The sequence below is a fragment of the Symsagittifera roscoffensis genome, chromosome 5 (genome assembly GCF_963678635.1).
Source record: "Symsagittifera roscoffensis chromosome 5, txSymRosc1.1, whole genome shotgun sequence".
Taxonomy (NCBI): Eukaryota; Metazoa; Xenacoelomorpha; order Acoela; family Convolutidae; genus Symsagittifera; species Symsagittifera roscoffensis.
The window spans coordinates 7,339,806-7,356,282 of NC_087066.1; the positions used below are offsets into that span (position 1 = coordinate 7,339,806).

General features: G+C 35.5%; 2 protein-coding genes across 2 annotated transcripts in view; both read left to right on the top strand.

Annotated features, from left to right (window-relative positions):
• Positions 1-655: 655 nt before the first annotated feature.
• On the top strand, positions 656-3,885 carry LOC134846107 (uncharacterized). Its single transcript, XM_063863323.1, has 6 exons — positions 656-777; positions 1,422-1,584; positions 1,673-1,720; positions 1,793-1,862; positions 2,367-2,535; positions 2,649-3,885. The coding sequence occupies exons 1-6, from the start codon at positions 685-687 to the stop codon at positions 3,780-3,782; spliced, it is 1,677 nt and encodes a 558-aa protein (XP_063719393.1). The 5' UTR covers positions 656-684; the 3' UTR covers positions 3,783-3,885.
• Positions 3,886-11,299: 7,414 nt separating this feature from the next.
• The window catches only part of LOC134846959 (glutamate receptor ionotropic, kainate 2-like), a 45,873-nt gene continuing 40,695 nt past the window's right edge, over positions 11,300-16,477 (top strand). Inside the window, exon 1 of the mRNA XM_063864418.1 lies at positions 11,300-11,406. The gene's annotated coding sequence lies outside the window, so the exon portion shown is untranslated. The remainder of the gene's footprint in view (positions 11,407-16,477) is intronic.

Genomic DNA, 16,477 nt, shown 5'->3' on the forward strand with positions numbered 1-16,477 from the left:
ACTGGACAGCAGGCGTTACAACAAAATCGGCCATAAAGTGCCATTACAGTCCATTCCACAGCAATCCCAAATCAGTCCATCTCTCCCACCGTCTTTATTCAATAATATACAACTTGCTTGCTCATATCAAAGTTCAGAGGTCTGTCTTTTTATTTTTGTCTTTTAGTTTTGAATCGATGAACGTAGTGAAGGCTCTTATATATGTCTTGATGATTTTTTTTTGCTTTTTTCTGGTTCACTTTTCGCGGTTTGGCTTAAGTTCAGTTCATTTTTTTTGCGTTTAAAGGAAGGCAAACTTCAGTGTCAAACTTCAAAAGTGTAAAGGTCACGAAAAACGTGATCGACTTCTAATTTCGTAAATGGAACTTGATTATCAGATTTCCCAGCAAAAGAAACTTCATATTTGTTCCAGCTTTTTCATATTGGGTTAATTTTATCGAAAAAGGGTCAAACATAAATTGCTCTAGAAATTTGAAGAGCTTTGAGGGCATAAATTTGTTCTTTAAAATTCGCAAGTTGAAGTTTTTTCAAAAAATAAGTCAGTTTTGTTGCTGTTTCCATAAGTTAACTGAATATTTTCGTACTCTATGTTCTTTCTTAACTTATTAAATGACGGTGTTTTTCAAAAAGTGAGAGATGGTGTTTTTGTAGGATAATGACTCGCTTTTTGCGGACTCCGATTGCATGGAAGATGGTGGCAATGCAACTGCGACACCAGAAGTGGACGATGACGAAGATACCCTGGACCGCATTAACCCAACAATTGACTTATCACAGGTTTGACTCTACTTAAGACATTTTGAAAAGAAATCGAAATTCGAATTACTTTACCAGCTACATATACAACGCCAAAAGCAATATATTATACCTGGAGGGAAATCCTAAAGGGCAGTACTGCTCATCGAGTAGGATATCCTGGAGAGTAAAGAGAAGACAGCCAGGATCAACTCAACAAACAAATTAAATTAAGGGCTGAAATTAAAAAAACAGGTTTTTAGGTAAATTTGAAAAACTGTTTATAGAGTCTCAAACAACTAACTTATGACATTTCATGTATATTAACAGGTATCAAGTCATTTTGTTTTAAATAGTTAAAAGCCTGCACAATTCTAACTGTAAGCGATCTCTGTTTAGCGGTAGTAGAAAATTTTGCCACTTTAAGTAAGCCTTTCGCTTTGCTCCTGCTACATGGTCCACTTTTTTGGGAGCAAATTTTTTTGTCCAATCGCAATTCCATAAACAAGTACTTAAACATCTCAAAAAAGTATAAATCAAAATCAGTAAGCAATTTGTTTTCGTCCATAATTTCCCTAATTGATTCATATCTACGTTTGAAAAAAATTGCTCTCAAGATTCTTTTTTGTAGTTTCATTATCTCGGTAAGGAAAATATCTAGATAGTTCAAGTTTCCCCTATTTCAGTACCCCCAGTTCCAGCTGATCGAAATTGGTGACGGTTCAGGCCAGATTATATCTAGCCCTAATTTCAATAACAGCTCGAACTCGACAATTCCGTTTTCCACCTCTTGTCCGGAGAACCTGGCAAGAAATCGAACTGAGTTGGCTGAAATCAGTCCGGGTCCAGGTAAAAAAGTTTATTTTCTGATTATGGGCCCAAATAATCGAGGCTTCCTAATAGTTCATACGATGTGATTCATGTTAATTGATTTCAGTAGCAGAAAAAGATAAAGACCGGATTAAGAAAGACAATCATAACAAAGGTTTGTGTCTTCACTCACTTCAAAAAACATGTTTTGAGAGCACAATTTGTCAAATTGAGTTTGATTTTCAAGTTGAGAGACGTCGCAGATATCACATCAACGATCGCATCCAGGAATTAGGATTGCTATTGCCCCGAAAAGAGTAAGCAGACTTGCATAAACACTTGCATAAAACATGAAATGGTCCATGTGAACAATCTTCCCCCCTGAATTGACCAAGTGAGCAATCGCCTCCCAACAATCTCTCCCCCCTAAAATTAAAGGTCAAATTGAAACAGTAAGGCATGCAAGTGCTATGCTCATATCTAATAGGCTGAAAAGTATTACGTTTAACCAAGTGAACGATCTCTTCATTGATTTGACTAAGGGGGAAATTGTCCACTTGGTCCCATGAAATTAGTACGACAGAAAGCTTCTCTTAGTCATGAATCCTATTTTTTCATTTTGGGTACGGAGACAAGGATGGAGAAAATTGACACCTTTGCATAAAAAGGAAGGTTTTTGGTTAATACGGAAAATTTATTCGATAGTAATTTATGCGAGAGTACAATGATTTTTAAAGCTTACAGCTCTGCCGCTAAATAATTTCCCCCAAAAATGAAGATGATGTTTGAATGAATTATGACTATGTGGTGAAATACACTAGAATGACTAGTGTTGGTGGTAGGGAGATGAAGATCAACAAGGGCAACATCTTGAAGAGTGCCTGTGAGTACGTTCGGGAAGCTAGACAGCTAGAGGAGGAGTACAAGTTGATGGGATCCAAACTCCAAGACTTCGACAAGGTCGCACAGTGCCTCCTCAGCCGAATCAATGTGAGTAGAAACATAGAGAGTTATACTTTCAAGGTAATTTACGTTGAAAATGATTTTTTTTTCTCCAATTTTCTAATGGAATATTTTTTTAAAACTTCTATGTAATCGCTTAGGAACTGGAGTGTAATTGTAAAAGAGCAGGAGTCTCCTATCCAAAGCCCTCTTCAGACCAGGAAATATCAATGCAAGCGGTCGCCTCCGGACGGCTCTTTGGAGGCTTGTCAGTCATCAACAACGGACAGCTTCTTAACTCCCTTTCTAATAACCAACCTCAAACTGCCAGCAGCACACCTCCGTTGCCCATTTCCCCACGTTCGAACTCGTCAAATGCGTTCGAAAAATCAGCTTCTCAGGGGCCTTATTTGAGTCCCCTGGTAGCCGCGAAAAGTCCATCGATGTCAAGGATCCCGACGGTAACAGGTCCCCGAGGCACTACAGATCAAGCAGCTTCAGATACTAATTCTGAACTTGTCAACTTGCTGAGCACCCAAACTAGCAATGGGCCATCCCTATTACCCTCCTACTTTCACCCTCAGTCTTCGTCCCAGTCCACCCATTGTTTCAACCAATCAGATCACAAGTTGAGAAATGTTCCATCTATCGTCATGACCCCATCAAGACAACACTCTTCGCATGTGCCGGTAAGAGCAGTAGTTCCTCAGAACATGCGAATATCAACAGGAAGTCACTCTGTTAGAATATCAGGAAATCATTCGAATGTAAAATCAGAGCCGCTGACACCGGCTCCAGCTACGAGCGAGTTCTGTCAAGGTCAAGAAAGGCAGCATTCAGAAGCAGGGAAGTCTTCGGTATCTCCGGAAAACTCAAGAAACCAGCAACGTGCTCCGTTCAAACATTCCACTGGTCGGGCAATGACAAAATCTTGCCCTGATCAGCTACCTTCGTCCCTAGCGGATGTCAAACCAACTAACTTAGGAGGTTCGAATTGTCTTAGCGAAGAGTTGTCAGCGGAGGAAATAAATTTGTGCAACGTAGTGATGGATCTGGACTTCTCTCCAGATGTTCCAAGCGCACCTTTGGCCTTCGACCCAAATGAGATAGTTCAAACTGCAAGTAACAATGGATCGCAAAGTTTCATGGACCTGCATGAGGGCAGAAATTACAGGAATAATTGCTTGCCAGATGTGTCCCAGAATTCGCTCGGATGCAATCCAAATGTACCTATCAGTAGTGCCATGGACGACCAGCAATTTGATTTCGACATGTCAATGGCCGCAAACTATTAGAAAAATAGAGGGTAATATTTGTCCAAGTAGTGGAATTAATGTATGCTCAAGTTCAAAAATCAAAAGCATCCAACAAAAATAATCGAAATTTTTGCGAGCTTGCTGTAAGCTGTTCTGTAAAATGATCAATTGTAGTAAGGATATAGTCTCTTAAGCGACTTTTCACTCCCTGATTGTTTTTGGAAGCATGGAAAAACAGCATTTTGGCTTTTGAACTCGTTAGGAAGATTTAGTCAATATTTACTGGTGAATATTAAACTGAACTTGCTCCCCTGTTTTACAGTCTGATTATGGTTGTGCTCTTAGAGCACGATGTGATTAATAATTTTAAATTGTGTAGTGCCTTATCGATATAGATGATTAGATATAATTACATATTGTTTTATGGTTGTAATGTGCATTGAACAGAGTTCACCACATAACCCGAACTTAATCAAAGTTTTGCCAGACATGTTCTTGTGTCTATTACAAAACAAGTAGTTGTTTTCGAAGGAGAACTCTGTTCAATTCCTGTTTGAACAAGATATATTTTCCAGGTAGTGTCTGTAGAATCTGATTATCGATTAGATCATAATCTGAGCAGAATCATGATATTAATTCGAAACTTTAACATGCGGATCTGTTTATTTGTAAAAGGAGCTATAATTGAGTGAATCGCAATTTATTGGATAGACATTTGAATGAATCGATTGATTTTAAAAACTTGTTTGAAAAAAAACTGTAAACTTAAACAAAATGCAAAACTTATATTGGAATATTACAATGCAATGTCGATCCGATCAATAGCAGCAGATTTAGGTTTATTGTAACTTTGACAGTTTCGTTGAACCCTTATGCTCCACTAACTTGATTGTTGCATACTTAGATAGATTATTTGCGTAGCTTAGTTAGATGTTAGTTAGGGTTAGTTAGATTACTGATATAGTACATATTCGCTTATTGTTCTAATTCGCAGAAAGGACAATTCACACTTTCACCACATGTTTTTAAGTATAAAAGAGCGAAGTGATTTTCACTTATATAGGTCTTGATACTTTTTCAGGAAGTCTTATAACTTGTTCACGCTCAAATTTACTACGTTCAAGAATCGAAAGTGAATAAGCAAGCAGGAAAAAATTCAATAGTTTCTGGTGCAAGAAATTTGTCACAACTCATGAACCATTTGCAGAATTCAAGGAGTGTTCGTTGACCAAAACAAAATAGTTTGTTACTTGTTTTTCCCGAACAATTGATTTTGGATGCTGCACTAAATCTAGAAAAATATAATAACAGCGACGCAGCGAGTGAAACAATCAGTGTGTGTGTGTGTGTGTGTGTGTGTGTGTGTGTGTGTGTGCCGACGGTACTTCAAGCTGATTCGGAAATATGACTTTTATTATTGTTGAATGCTCTCATTTTTTTCTGGTTCTCGTTCAGATTCGGTAATAGCCAAACTAACCAAAAAAATGTTTTTCCCCTCATTTTTGTTGTCGAAACTTGCACTTGCACAGCAACTACTACTATCCTTACCCTATTTTGTCTTTTGATTTCTTTTCTGCAAGTGACGCGACGGCAGAAAAGACGTGATAGACTTCCAGATTAAAAATTGGATTTAACCAAAATGTTTTCCAGTATTCTAAAAACTTTTGAAATCCAATTAGCTCTAAAACTATGTTCATTTTTTATTGAAATCTAAAATATTGAAATTTTTTAAAACCAGCGTTTTTGAGTGAATTGACACTTTCTTTACTTAATGTTTGGTATGTGTTTTCTTTGCAAGGTGTTCTTATTATTTTCTGGCATTTCATTGGATTGATTTGTGATTGTTCTTCCCAGTTTGAGGGCTTGATTTGTTTCAAGTGCTTGACTTAGATAGACAATGTGCCTGTCCAATTTCAAAAATAAAATGAAAAGAGGGTATAACTTGTTTTTAGTAATCTCAATTTCATGAAGTTTTGATTGTTTTCCATATTTTGTTTTTATCCTATCGATATCTCGTTTGAAAATTCTATCGCTTAAATGCAGTCTAATCGTTAAAAAAGCAGAAAATTTTTTGAAATGTCAAATGTAGTTTTTATGCATGAGGAGAAAGGATATGCAAAAAGACTGCTCGTATCAGAGCAAAGGCCTGATTGTTCGGACTGCCCTTTAACTAGTTCCGAACAGTTTTCGTTGAACTAAATGTTGACTAACTTCGAATTTCAGGCTGGTAATATCAAATTTGAAGTGTTAAAGTTAGGGTCGTGTATAGAATTAAAACGACCAATTGGCGTGTCTCATTCCAATTTGAACTATTTTGAAGTAAAAAATGAGCAGATCCGGTAGACAAACCTCATGTTTATGTGCTTGTGTGCACACCCGGAGAGGTACATGCAGGACCAGGGATCAATCCTCCAAATGAGCAAATATTCGTTTAAAAATTGGTCTGAATCAACAAAGACCCAAGCATATCTTTTCCTCTTTTTTTCGGACCAACAAGGTTTTTTCAGATACAAATGAGATAAATCGACAATCGTCTTCATCAAAATATTTTATTGCAACAGCAAATAGGAAATGTGTTTTTTCCCATTCCAGTGCATTGCAAGTGGACGGATTATTCGTTCCAACTTTCGAGCAAAAATTGGAATTTTTATGCTTGGTTCGATTTTTTTTATTCAGTCAGTTTTCGACTTTTTAACTAATCAACTTGACGGCAATTTTTTATACCCTCTAAAGGATATTGTTATCCGGAGCTCAAATATTTGGAAAATACCTGTGCTCAATTTTTGTGAAGTTGTTTGGATTTGAAAATTGCTAGTTTGGCCAATTTGGGATAATTAGCGCGAGATATTTTGCGTTCTTAAATCGCGTGTAATCATAATTGAAATGAGGCAAACCATTCAGTTTTTTTATTAGTACATAGATTGGTCAATTTTGCGTCAAAAAATTGGCCTTTAAATGCACTCGCAACATTAAGGGTTTTGCACTGATATACGAGCGGTCTTGTTCTGGCGTTATTCGATAAGCATTTATTCGATAATGTTCTCTGGATAGATTAAAAATACCTCCAACAGCGTTTTCCAAATGTTTGCATAAATCATTGGATCATTAAAAAAGCAAACATCCCAAAAAACGTACCAATGTTTTTCTAATGGAAATATTTTTCAATATCTTGAAAACAGTTGACACCGTAAAATTCAACAAAGAATGCTTTCCAGTCATCAAAGCTTTTTTCATTCCCATTCCAGTTCACATTTTGATTCAAGATGGAATCAAAAGCAATGCAAAACGTAAGATGACTAAAAAGAGTCGCGGAAGCCGTTAATTTCATGTTAAATTTGAATCATAAATTCGCGTCTTGTTTTCCACCCGATGAAATAATTAGCATGCAATTTTTCGTTTTTTTTAAAATTAAATTCGAGTTAAGCTGCAACAAGCATAGTGATAGGTTGTACGAGCTGATATAAAACTGATTGAAGTTGAATGAAAACACCAATTGAACAGTTAACAGCTCTTACATTTTTCCAGACATCTTGAACTTCAATGTGATGAAATAAAAAGTACACGATATTGAATTCTGTTTTCGTCCAAACCGTCACATAAAGAATGAGCAAAGAGAAGCCAGGATCATCCAAGATCCTATTTTCTGATTGTCTCAGCTAACACGTATTTTAAGACCGTTGTGAGCATGAATAAATTCTCTTCAATGACACGAGTACTTCTACCAGAAAGGGAGCTTTATTGGATGCCTAGGTTGATCAAAGATTTTGTGATACCACAGCGAGCTTCTGACAGAAATGTCAATGAACCGACATTTCTCGGCCCGGCGCTAATAAACGGCTAAAACATGGTTCATAAGGAAAATACGTAATTTATAAGCAAAGCGAAATCTTATCATAGTAACATATCACAAAACATCATAAAGTCACTTTTAGTTTATAAATTACAGTTCATTGCTACGAGTGGTACATGGAAAGTACATATAAAGTATGACATAACAACTAACAGAACATATGAAGGTATTTTAACTGCTGAGTTCAGTAGTAAAGACCGGCTCTGTTGGACATCGAAAGCACCTCGACGTCTTCCACGTTAGCCGGCTGGAGGTTGGCGGGTCACTCAGATACCGCGAGACTAAGTCTGAATAGTGTTTCTCAGACTGACGGGAACTTGCCTGTATCCCTATCATCCCGCCGGATAATGGCAAACATCCTACGTATTATATTATGATTTATACTGGTCGTATGATCTTCATAGTTGTGGTGCACATAGATGAAAGCAATGGCTTTCAGAAGAAGAGTTAAATGTTTACCAAACAGTTGTTTTACGTAACGTGATTCTGTTTGCCAATCTGTTCGGATTCAGGATTATAAATTGCTTGGCATATGACAATCATCCATAACTCTCGTGAGCAGCGGCAATTTCGAAGAGTTAGTCTTCCAACAATTCAACACATCGACATATGTGGACCAAAGTTAATTAAAAACTAGTATTCAGTTATTTAGTAAAGTCCATAAATAAAAAAAATCGGCGAGCCTTTGACCCCTTTTGAAACTGCGGCGCGGCTCATTGCCAATACTGGCTTCTGGTTTGTGTAATAGGTCATTTTTTGGCGGCTCTTGATTCTAGGCCAGACGAAAAAAAAAACAGTTGACAAAACGGTTTTATCCAAAAGTTGTCAATGGCTAAGCAATCAATTGCTTACCCTACCAGTTTATCTTGCAAGTAGTGAGTAGTGACAACGCTATCTTTTTATTTTCCTAATTGCAGAAATGATCAAAACGACATTTGTTAGTTCTCTGAAAATTAAATGATGTGATTCAATTTGGAGAATTACAAGAGGTAGTTTCTGACTCTTAAATAAGATCAGAGTTTGCCTTCAAGCAATTGTTTCCCACTGCAAGTTACAAAAATTGCTTCTGTTGATAACAAGCAAACTTTAGGCAAATGCAAAAGATGGAGTTTGCGCAAATTAGAAATTAGGTATTATCAGCCCATTAAATATGCAAAGTTTTGTATCTATTGCTTTTGTACTTATGTAATTATGTTTTGTACTGATGTAAGTTGCATGATTATAATCCAGTGTCCCATTTCCAAAAAAAAATTCCAATTTTTTGCAGATTATAAAGTGCAAAAAAGACACCTTGATGGCTCTCTAAGCCTTCCAATCAAAGTCGCTTTGAAACAATTTTAAAACAGGGGTTCTCATTATACTCTTAACCATAAAATGGCCACACCTGAGAGTTAGTTTCACCAAGAAGCGCCATTCTTTAAGTGTAGCAACTTGCCTGGCTACCCGCCTTACGAAACCGAGTTTTTTAGAAATCACCGGTGTTGACACCTTCCTATTGCATCATAAGTTTCACAGTGCTAAAACCTTTGTGGCGGTTACTGTTCATGGCAATTTTGTGAAAGCGTTTTTTTTTCTTCAAAAAATAGCTTTCAACAATCATCAAGCGATTCTTTCACAATACTAAAGGGTCTCCACTAACGCAGGAGAGATGAGAATAACAGTCGTCTTTATCCGAAGACCTGTAAGACAACACATTGACACAGTTCGTAGGCATCAAAGACCGTATCCGAAGGGGGCAAGCGCAATACAAAAATGCCAGATGACCCCTGAGGCTTTCACTTGCGTAGGCAAGGCTCTCCAAGGTTCGAACTTTTGTCTCTACAAACTGGGCAATGCGTTGTATGATGTTAGCAGATAAAACCTCGTTTGAGGAACTACTGCTGACATATCAGAAGCGGAAGTAAAGCGACTCCTATATATCAATATATCGTTCTGGCATTAGGAATTAAAAATACCAGCCCAACAGCTCAAAAACTTAGACCCCATTAGATCCGATTAATGCGGACCCCACCGCTAAGGACTACACCACACTAGGAGGTGTCGCAATGAAGGATCCAACTTCGAGAAAGCTCATTTTAGCAATCATCAGCAGATCTTGTAGAACTCAGTTCCCGCACCCCTGGTCTCGACAAGCGCAGAGGTGGGGACTGTGTTCTGGAAACGGCAGTATGTTCTCAAAATCAGGACACAACCATTTCAGAAGAGCGATGGCACAAAGAATTTCAGTATTCATTGAGATGCTGAAAATTGAAAATCAAAAGCATGGTTTTTATTGAATTGGATTCTGGTTACGGTTTTAAACACAGCGTGAATCTAAAATGGGTTTAAAAAATTAGATTGCCGATTGGAATAGCTGTTGGATACTACCTAAATAACGATCATTCCGTATTAAAAATATTCTCTGTTTCGGTTAATCTGGGCTAACAAGATGTTGTAATGAATTCGTTGAACCTGTTCGCGGGCAAACCTGATTAGATTACATTTTTTGTTATGTTATTTGAAACGTTCTAGTATCTCTTTTAAGTATTGGCATTTGAAGTGGGGAAATTGATCGGGCTTTCGTGTAGCTTTTGGGCCTGTTCTCTTGACAGAAGGTTAGTTTGAACGAAAAATATTTTAGCCAATTAAAATACTATGGAATCAATCTCAATTCTTTTGTCACACAAATTTTATAAAAAGTAATAATTTCTCGGGCTCATCATTAAGAAAAGACAAATTTTATATAGTTTGCGATTTAAATTCAAGTTTGGAGGAACACAGTTAGACCATATGACCCGTTTTGGTGATTAAATTAATTTTTCTGCTAGTTTCGTTGATCGGATGTTTTGTCACGCGGGGTTTCCCACAGATGCCTCAGAGGTGTTAATTTAGTGACAAAATGTGCATTTGTATCTTTATTTAATTCCCCTTTTCAAGTCTACTCTTATCAAGGTAATCATGTGGCTTCAAAAAAGGAGGAACATATTCCTCTGGTCCATTATCACCAGAATACAATCTATCTATAGTCACATTACTCGAGCAATTAAATAAGGAACAAAAAACAGGTAACGACGTTTAGAGCTATTTTTGGGTTCATACTTTTCTGAGTTATCATTTATAGCTATTTTTGATGTTTTGCTTCTATTCCCGATATGAAAAATTGAACCAGAATATTTTTTGGGACTCATGTTTTTTTGAGCATACGAAATTCTGCAACAAAAAGCCACCCCTCATTTAACAAAAAATGCTTATGCTATCAAAAAAATTGAATCGCATGAAATTTTTTGTGAAATAGGGTCAAAAACATCCAGAAACGGGATTTTGACTCGTCAATTTTGCATTTTAATTGACTCGTCAATTGAATTTTTTAAAATGTTTTAAAGGAATTGAGTAATCGAATTTCCTCTATTTAAAAAAAAATTCGCTCATTCCTCGGGAAATTCCCCTCACTGACAAAAACTCTGCATTTGTATTGAATATCATCAAAATCAGCCCAGCGTCCATTAGATAACGAACTCGCTACTTGTTAGTTTATTATCAAGTTACTGATCTGAACTGCCTTCGAAAAAGTATCGAAATCGTTTATAACTAGTTTGTTCGCAGGTTTATGACTATTACCACTGCGAGGTATTTAGATACATTATCCACCATCAAAGGTGACGATTGGCTCAACCACGTAGCATACAGGAAGTTATATTGACCTATGATCCTATTCAGCCTGGTTTAATTCAGCGATTAAATGGACATATTTGAGATAAATTTAGCTTAAAACTATTTGAGTCATTTTGTTCAGATAACTTCTAAATTTAGATTAACGGAATATTTTCCCAAACGGTAAGATGTCAGTTTTTATTCAACTCTTTTCTGTTTGTGAATAATATTGTAATTGGCAATAAAAAGTTGTTTCCAATTTCAAAATAACCTATTCTGAGAAGTTTTTTTTTCTACTTTTTTGTTTTATCACTCAATGAAACCTCCTCAGGAAAGGGAAATTTGAAAAAGGAAAAAATTTTTCATCGCCAATAAAGATTTTCCAGAAATATCGCTTTTCGTGAAGTTTAAGCAAATTAATTTTGAGATTTTTTTACCTTTTCAAATAATTCACCTACTGAATCTTTAATTGTAAAAAAGATGCAAATCAAGGATATTTCCGAAAGGGATCTTCAATGTTTTCAAAACTTCTTACGTCCTTTATTTGAAAATGACCAAATAGGTTTACTGAGTTCTCTCAAACTCTTTTATGGCCCATTTTTGGCATCAAAATTATGGCGTTTTAGAGAACTCGGAAAACCAATTCGGTCGAGTAAAGACGAAGTAAAAGACGAAAGTAGTTTTGAAAAACTTGAAAATCTTTTTCGAAAATATCATTGCTTTGCATCTAATTTTTTTGAATCTTTCATTTGATTTTTTGGCGTCGAATGCGACCGCAGAAAAAATTAAGGGTCAAGGTCGGTTGAAATTATTTGTCGATAAATTATTTGTCAACATTTTGGGTGACGAGGAGGTCAAATCCCTGCACATGTCTGGCGCACGCATTTCCTTCAGTTAGCACATTTCGTTAAGTGAGCCATGGCAACGATTGTGTGTGAGAATGAGCTCTCACTTGACCTCTAGCTACAGGCCTACCACAGCCTGACCGATTACGGCTGCAACAATAATACCATGTGAAAGTTCTAGACGCAAAAAAAACGGCCTTGAGTCGCAAAAAAAAAGAATTTCGCTCAACAAAATAACACAGTCTGGAATGTGGCGAAATAATACAAATGGGCTATCCTCGACAGGACTGTTTAGGCCTACTGATAGCTCCTCTTCGATTCGCAGGAACCTCTTTATTTGTATATTAGCATAAAAATCGCGATATTTGGCAGAAAATTGACTTTAAAAAGCAATTCAAGACATTCATCGTCGTGTTTAATTCGAATGTCCTCTAACTCTCAAGGTTCAAAGACCAAAAGGTTCAACTTATTGTCCCTGAAAGGACCGAAATTTTAAATCCTCAGGGGAACTGTGCAAATAATTTCCGTTTTCGTCAATTTATCCAGTTCAGTTAATATTTCTTGTTTAACTAAACTTGGCTCCTTAAAAAATGATTTTTACTTGTATTTTTTCCGTTGAACTTAACGCGGCTAAAAACACCATAAATAAACATCATAAATAATCTAGGTGACTGTTATTGCCCAAATGTTCTGCTGGCTTACTTTACGAGGGTTAGCTTTATACCATTTTTCGAGCAGTGATCTTAAAATTATTATCACAAAAACTAATACCAACAACTTAACCACTTTCCGAAACATTATTTTTCAATATTGTATGAGCTTTCTAAGCCATAATGTAATATTATCAAACACAGGAGCGTGCCGTGTGACGTTCCAGTTTTTCGAAGTCCCTCCGACCGAGCGTAAAAAAAGCCTGCGGACCAGAAAAACTGGCAAAAATGATAATGTTAAATTTTCGACAGAGCTAGAAAATAATAAGCTAAATCATGATATTCAACTTTTGCTTCTTCAGACATGTTTTTTTGACAAAATTTGCTCGGAATCAAAGTTTTTTTTTTCCTTGGCATAGAAGATATTTAAAATGAGTTCGAAAAGTGTGCTGATTTGAAAGTAAGGTTTATCCAGCATGACACAGAAAACTTTTTTTGCATTAATAGCCAAAAATGCCGTTTTTGTCATTTCAAAACAGTTTTCGCCAGAAACGCCAGAAACGGCGTTTTTTAGCGCAGCCGTTCATCTCAAAATTACTTAATGACGCGGTCGGTTGACAAATGATGTATAAAAGTACAAAAGAGGGCATCCTTTGGCAGCGAAAAAGTTGAATCAAAATTGTTTAATAAAGGGGTTCACCCATCAAAAACCGCAACCCAAAACTGTTATCTGAAATGCACACACAATCAAAAGTTTCAATAATCTCCGAAAACTTATAAATCAATTTTAACTGAGCTTTTAAAATCAGAAAATGATGGCTGTGAGTACATTTTAAAAAATTTCAAAATCTAGTTTTAATTTCATTTGTCCGTATTTTTTGTGTACATGTTTGTTCTGGAAGATAGGTCCCAAAAAATATAATTGGAAAAAACTGAAGCAAAAACAACAAGGTTGGCCGATTACTATGCAAGTAGCACAGAATCTTCCGACCACAGTCTTAAAAATTACAAAAAAAAAACTTTTTCAAATTGGTGTCGTTTTTTTTCTGCATGTTGTGATAAAACGATCTGATAAAACAAAAAAATAGAACTTAGGCTTTTTTGAGAGTCATAATGTAATTAATCAATTGGAAAAAAAATATTGAGAAAAACGGCCAGAAAAACGAAAAAAAAAATTTGAAAAATTTCAAATAATTTTATTTTTTTTTGCGGAAATATTTTAAGTTTTCAAGCTTTTGATTCCCAAAACGGCGCTACAAAAACTCCAAAAACAACTACCTTTACTTGAGTATAACTAAATTTTCAGGGCTTAAATTAGGCTCAAATAAGCTATGGTAAGCCTACACGGTCACATTATTAGCCCGAAATTAGACCAAAAATTGAAAATTTCAAACCGTTTTTTCTCGACATTGAGAAAATTTTCCAATTTTTCTAAAGTCGTTTGAATCACGACTGAAAACTTTTCAATATGATATGTCACTCGACCCATTCAGATGATTTTTTGGGGTACCTGATTTTGCGAAAACGAAAAAAAAACAAAATACACCCGAATACAAAGTTACTCCCCATTTTCAATGGTCGGAACAACAATATAGGGTTTATGAAATTAATTGCCACACAAATAATAGAAAATAAGCGTACAGTCGTATTTTTTGCGTTATTGAAAAAGGGATTTTAGCCCATTTTTAATCAATTATAGCAAACAGGCGGGTTTATGTAACAAAATATCCCAAAATAATGAAACGTATTCCATTATAGTAGGGCGTCTATAGCGTTTTCTCGAGAGAGCTAATTTTGAAAAAATTTGTAAAGCAAAAATTTCGTTTGCAGAATAATAAAATTTTCTCAGTTTGCTGATCGAGCAATGAAACTTTAAAATACTACAAAAAACTTTAAACATAAACTGTTTCGCCAAAAGCTAGGCTTTTCTCAGCAAGCATATCAAGCGATAGAACACTAAATTTTTCATGATTTTTCTTAACATGAATAGGTCCGAAAATATAGATTTTTTAAGCAGGCTCTGCGGTTAATACTTAAGTATCTTAAGATAATTCAGATCCCAAAGAAGCATGCAAAAAATGTTTCCTTACGAAACTGTTCAAGCAAATAAATTTTAAAAAGCTCTAAATTATTTCAAAACGCGAATCCCCCTAAAAAACATTCTGAGCGAGCTCATCATGCGAGGAAAGTTTTTCAAATTATTTCACGAAAAGTTTCTCATGAAAACCTGAAATATTGTTCGAATTGAATTTGTCTGAAACAATGACTTGTAATTTTTTAACGAAATTTCAGATTCAGAATTTTCAGTGTTGGAGAATAGTCTTGCCACGCTGAGTTTAGTGTTGGGGTTTCGAAATAGCTCAAAAATCAATGAGCAAAATCTTTATATTTAACTTTTGCTCACAAGCATTTTTTCTGCTGCTTCGTCTGACACCTTTTTTTTTAAACCAAATTTGCTTGGAATCACAAATTTTTTATTGGCTTAGAAGATTTAAAAATGGTTAAAACATTATATTTTTAACGCTTCAAAAATCAGAGAGAGCAAAATCTTGAGAAAGTATCATTTTGCACAAAATTATGGCTGAATTATTACATTTATTGGCATGTTTTTTTCAAAATTTCACTATGCTCTCGGATAAGCTCCATTATTTTTTGAAATAAATTTTAGATACATCAATTGGAAAAACATTTTTTTACGTGTTGCCTTCATCTAATCTTTCTCTTAGTTAAGTGGGTCTGTACTTTATATTGGTGTGGTACTCACAGATATTAAATTTCTAGCTAACCGGTGCAAATTAAAGGCTTCTATGGCACTCTGGGGGATGTTGAGGGGATGGTAGATGGGGGGGGGGGGTTATAAACCTGACGGGGTTGACCAGATAAGGGCCACTCAGTGGTGTAGTCCCCCATTTGGGCTAAACAATCGGAAGCTCTAATCGCCCTGGCATTTAATCAATTATATCGCTAAGCCTCAATTCAGTTCGTCCGTCGGACAAAACATTTACCCTCGAGTTTTAAAGGGATTTTAAAATTATCTTCTATATAATGGTACTTTTGAAATATGTTTATGGACAAAAAAGAAAATTTGTCATAGCATTTTATTGGTTATTTTTAGCACCAAGATTGCCTAACTCAGGTTGCTAAAATTGATTACATGTTTTTGTCTGATTTCTTCTTTTAATTAAAATTACATGAGTATCAAATTCGTTTTATCTGATCGGATTTGGCAAAATTATTCTAATCTTACTAGTTATAAATGAAATATTTTCAATTACTGCTTAAAAAGTAATACATCTAACTTTATGTCAGTCAATATACTTTACCTATTTTCAAAAATCTGGAAAGGTCTATGATAACTTGTCTACAGGTAATGATAAAATTATATTACAATATAACCAACGCGAAAATTTTTTATTGAAAATTGTTAAATTGTATGACCCGAAAATTTATATATTGTTTTTGAAATCAAAACCCAGTTTGTGATCAATTTCATGTACAGATCTACGATATCCGCGAGAAGTTTCTGGAAATAACCTAAATTAATTGACCTTTGCGCGTTCTTTGTTTATCATTGACTTTCTGAGCTCTTCTCTTAAAATATTCGAAACCAAATACACTTTGTTCAAAACTGCTCTTTTGTGCGTTTTTAAAATCATTTGTGAATGTCCTGTAAAGGGGGTTCTCTATACATTAACACCCATCATCACACACTCAAACTAATTTTCTAAATAATATATCCTCAAAAAATAAGGTTTTTAA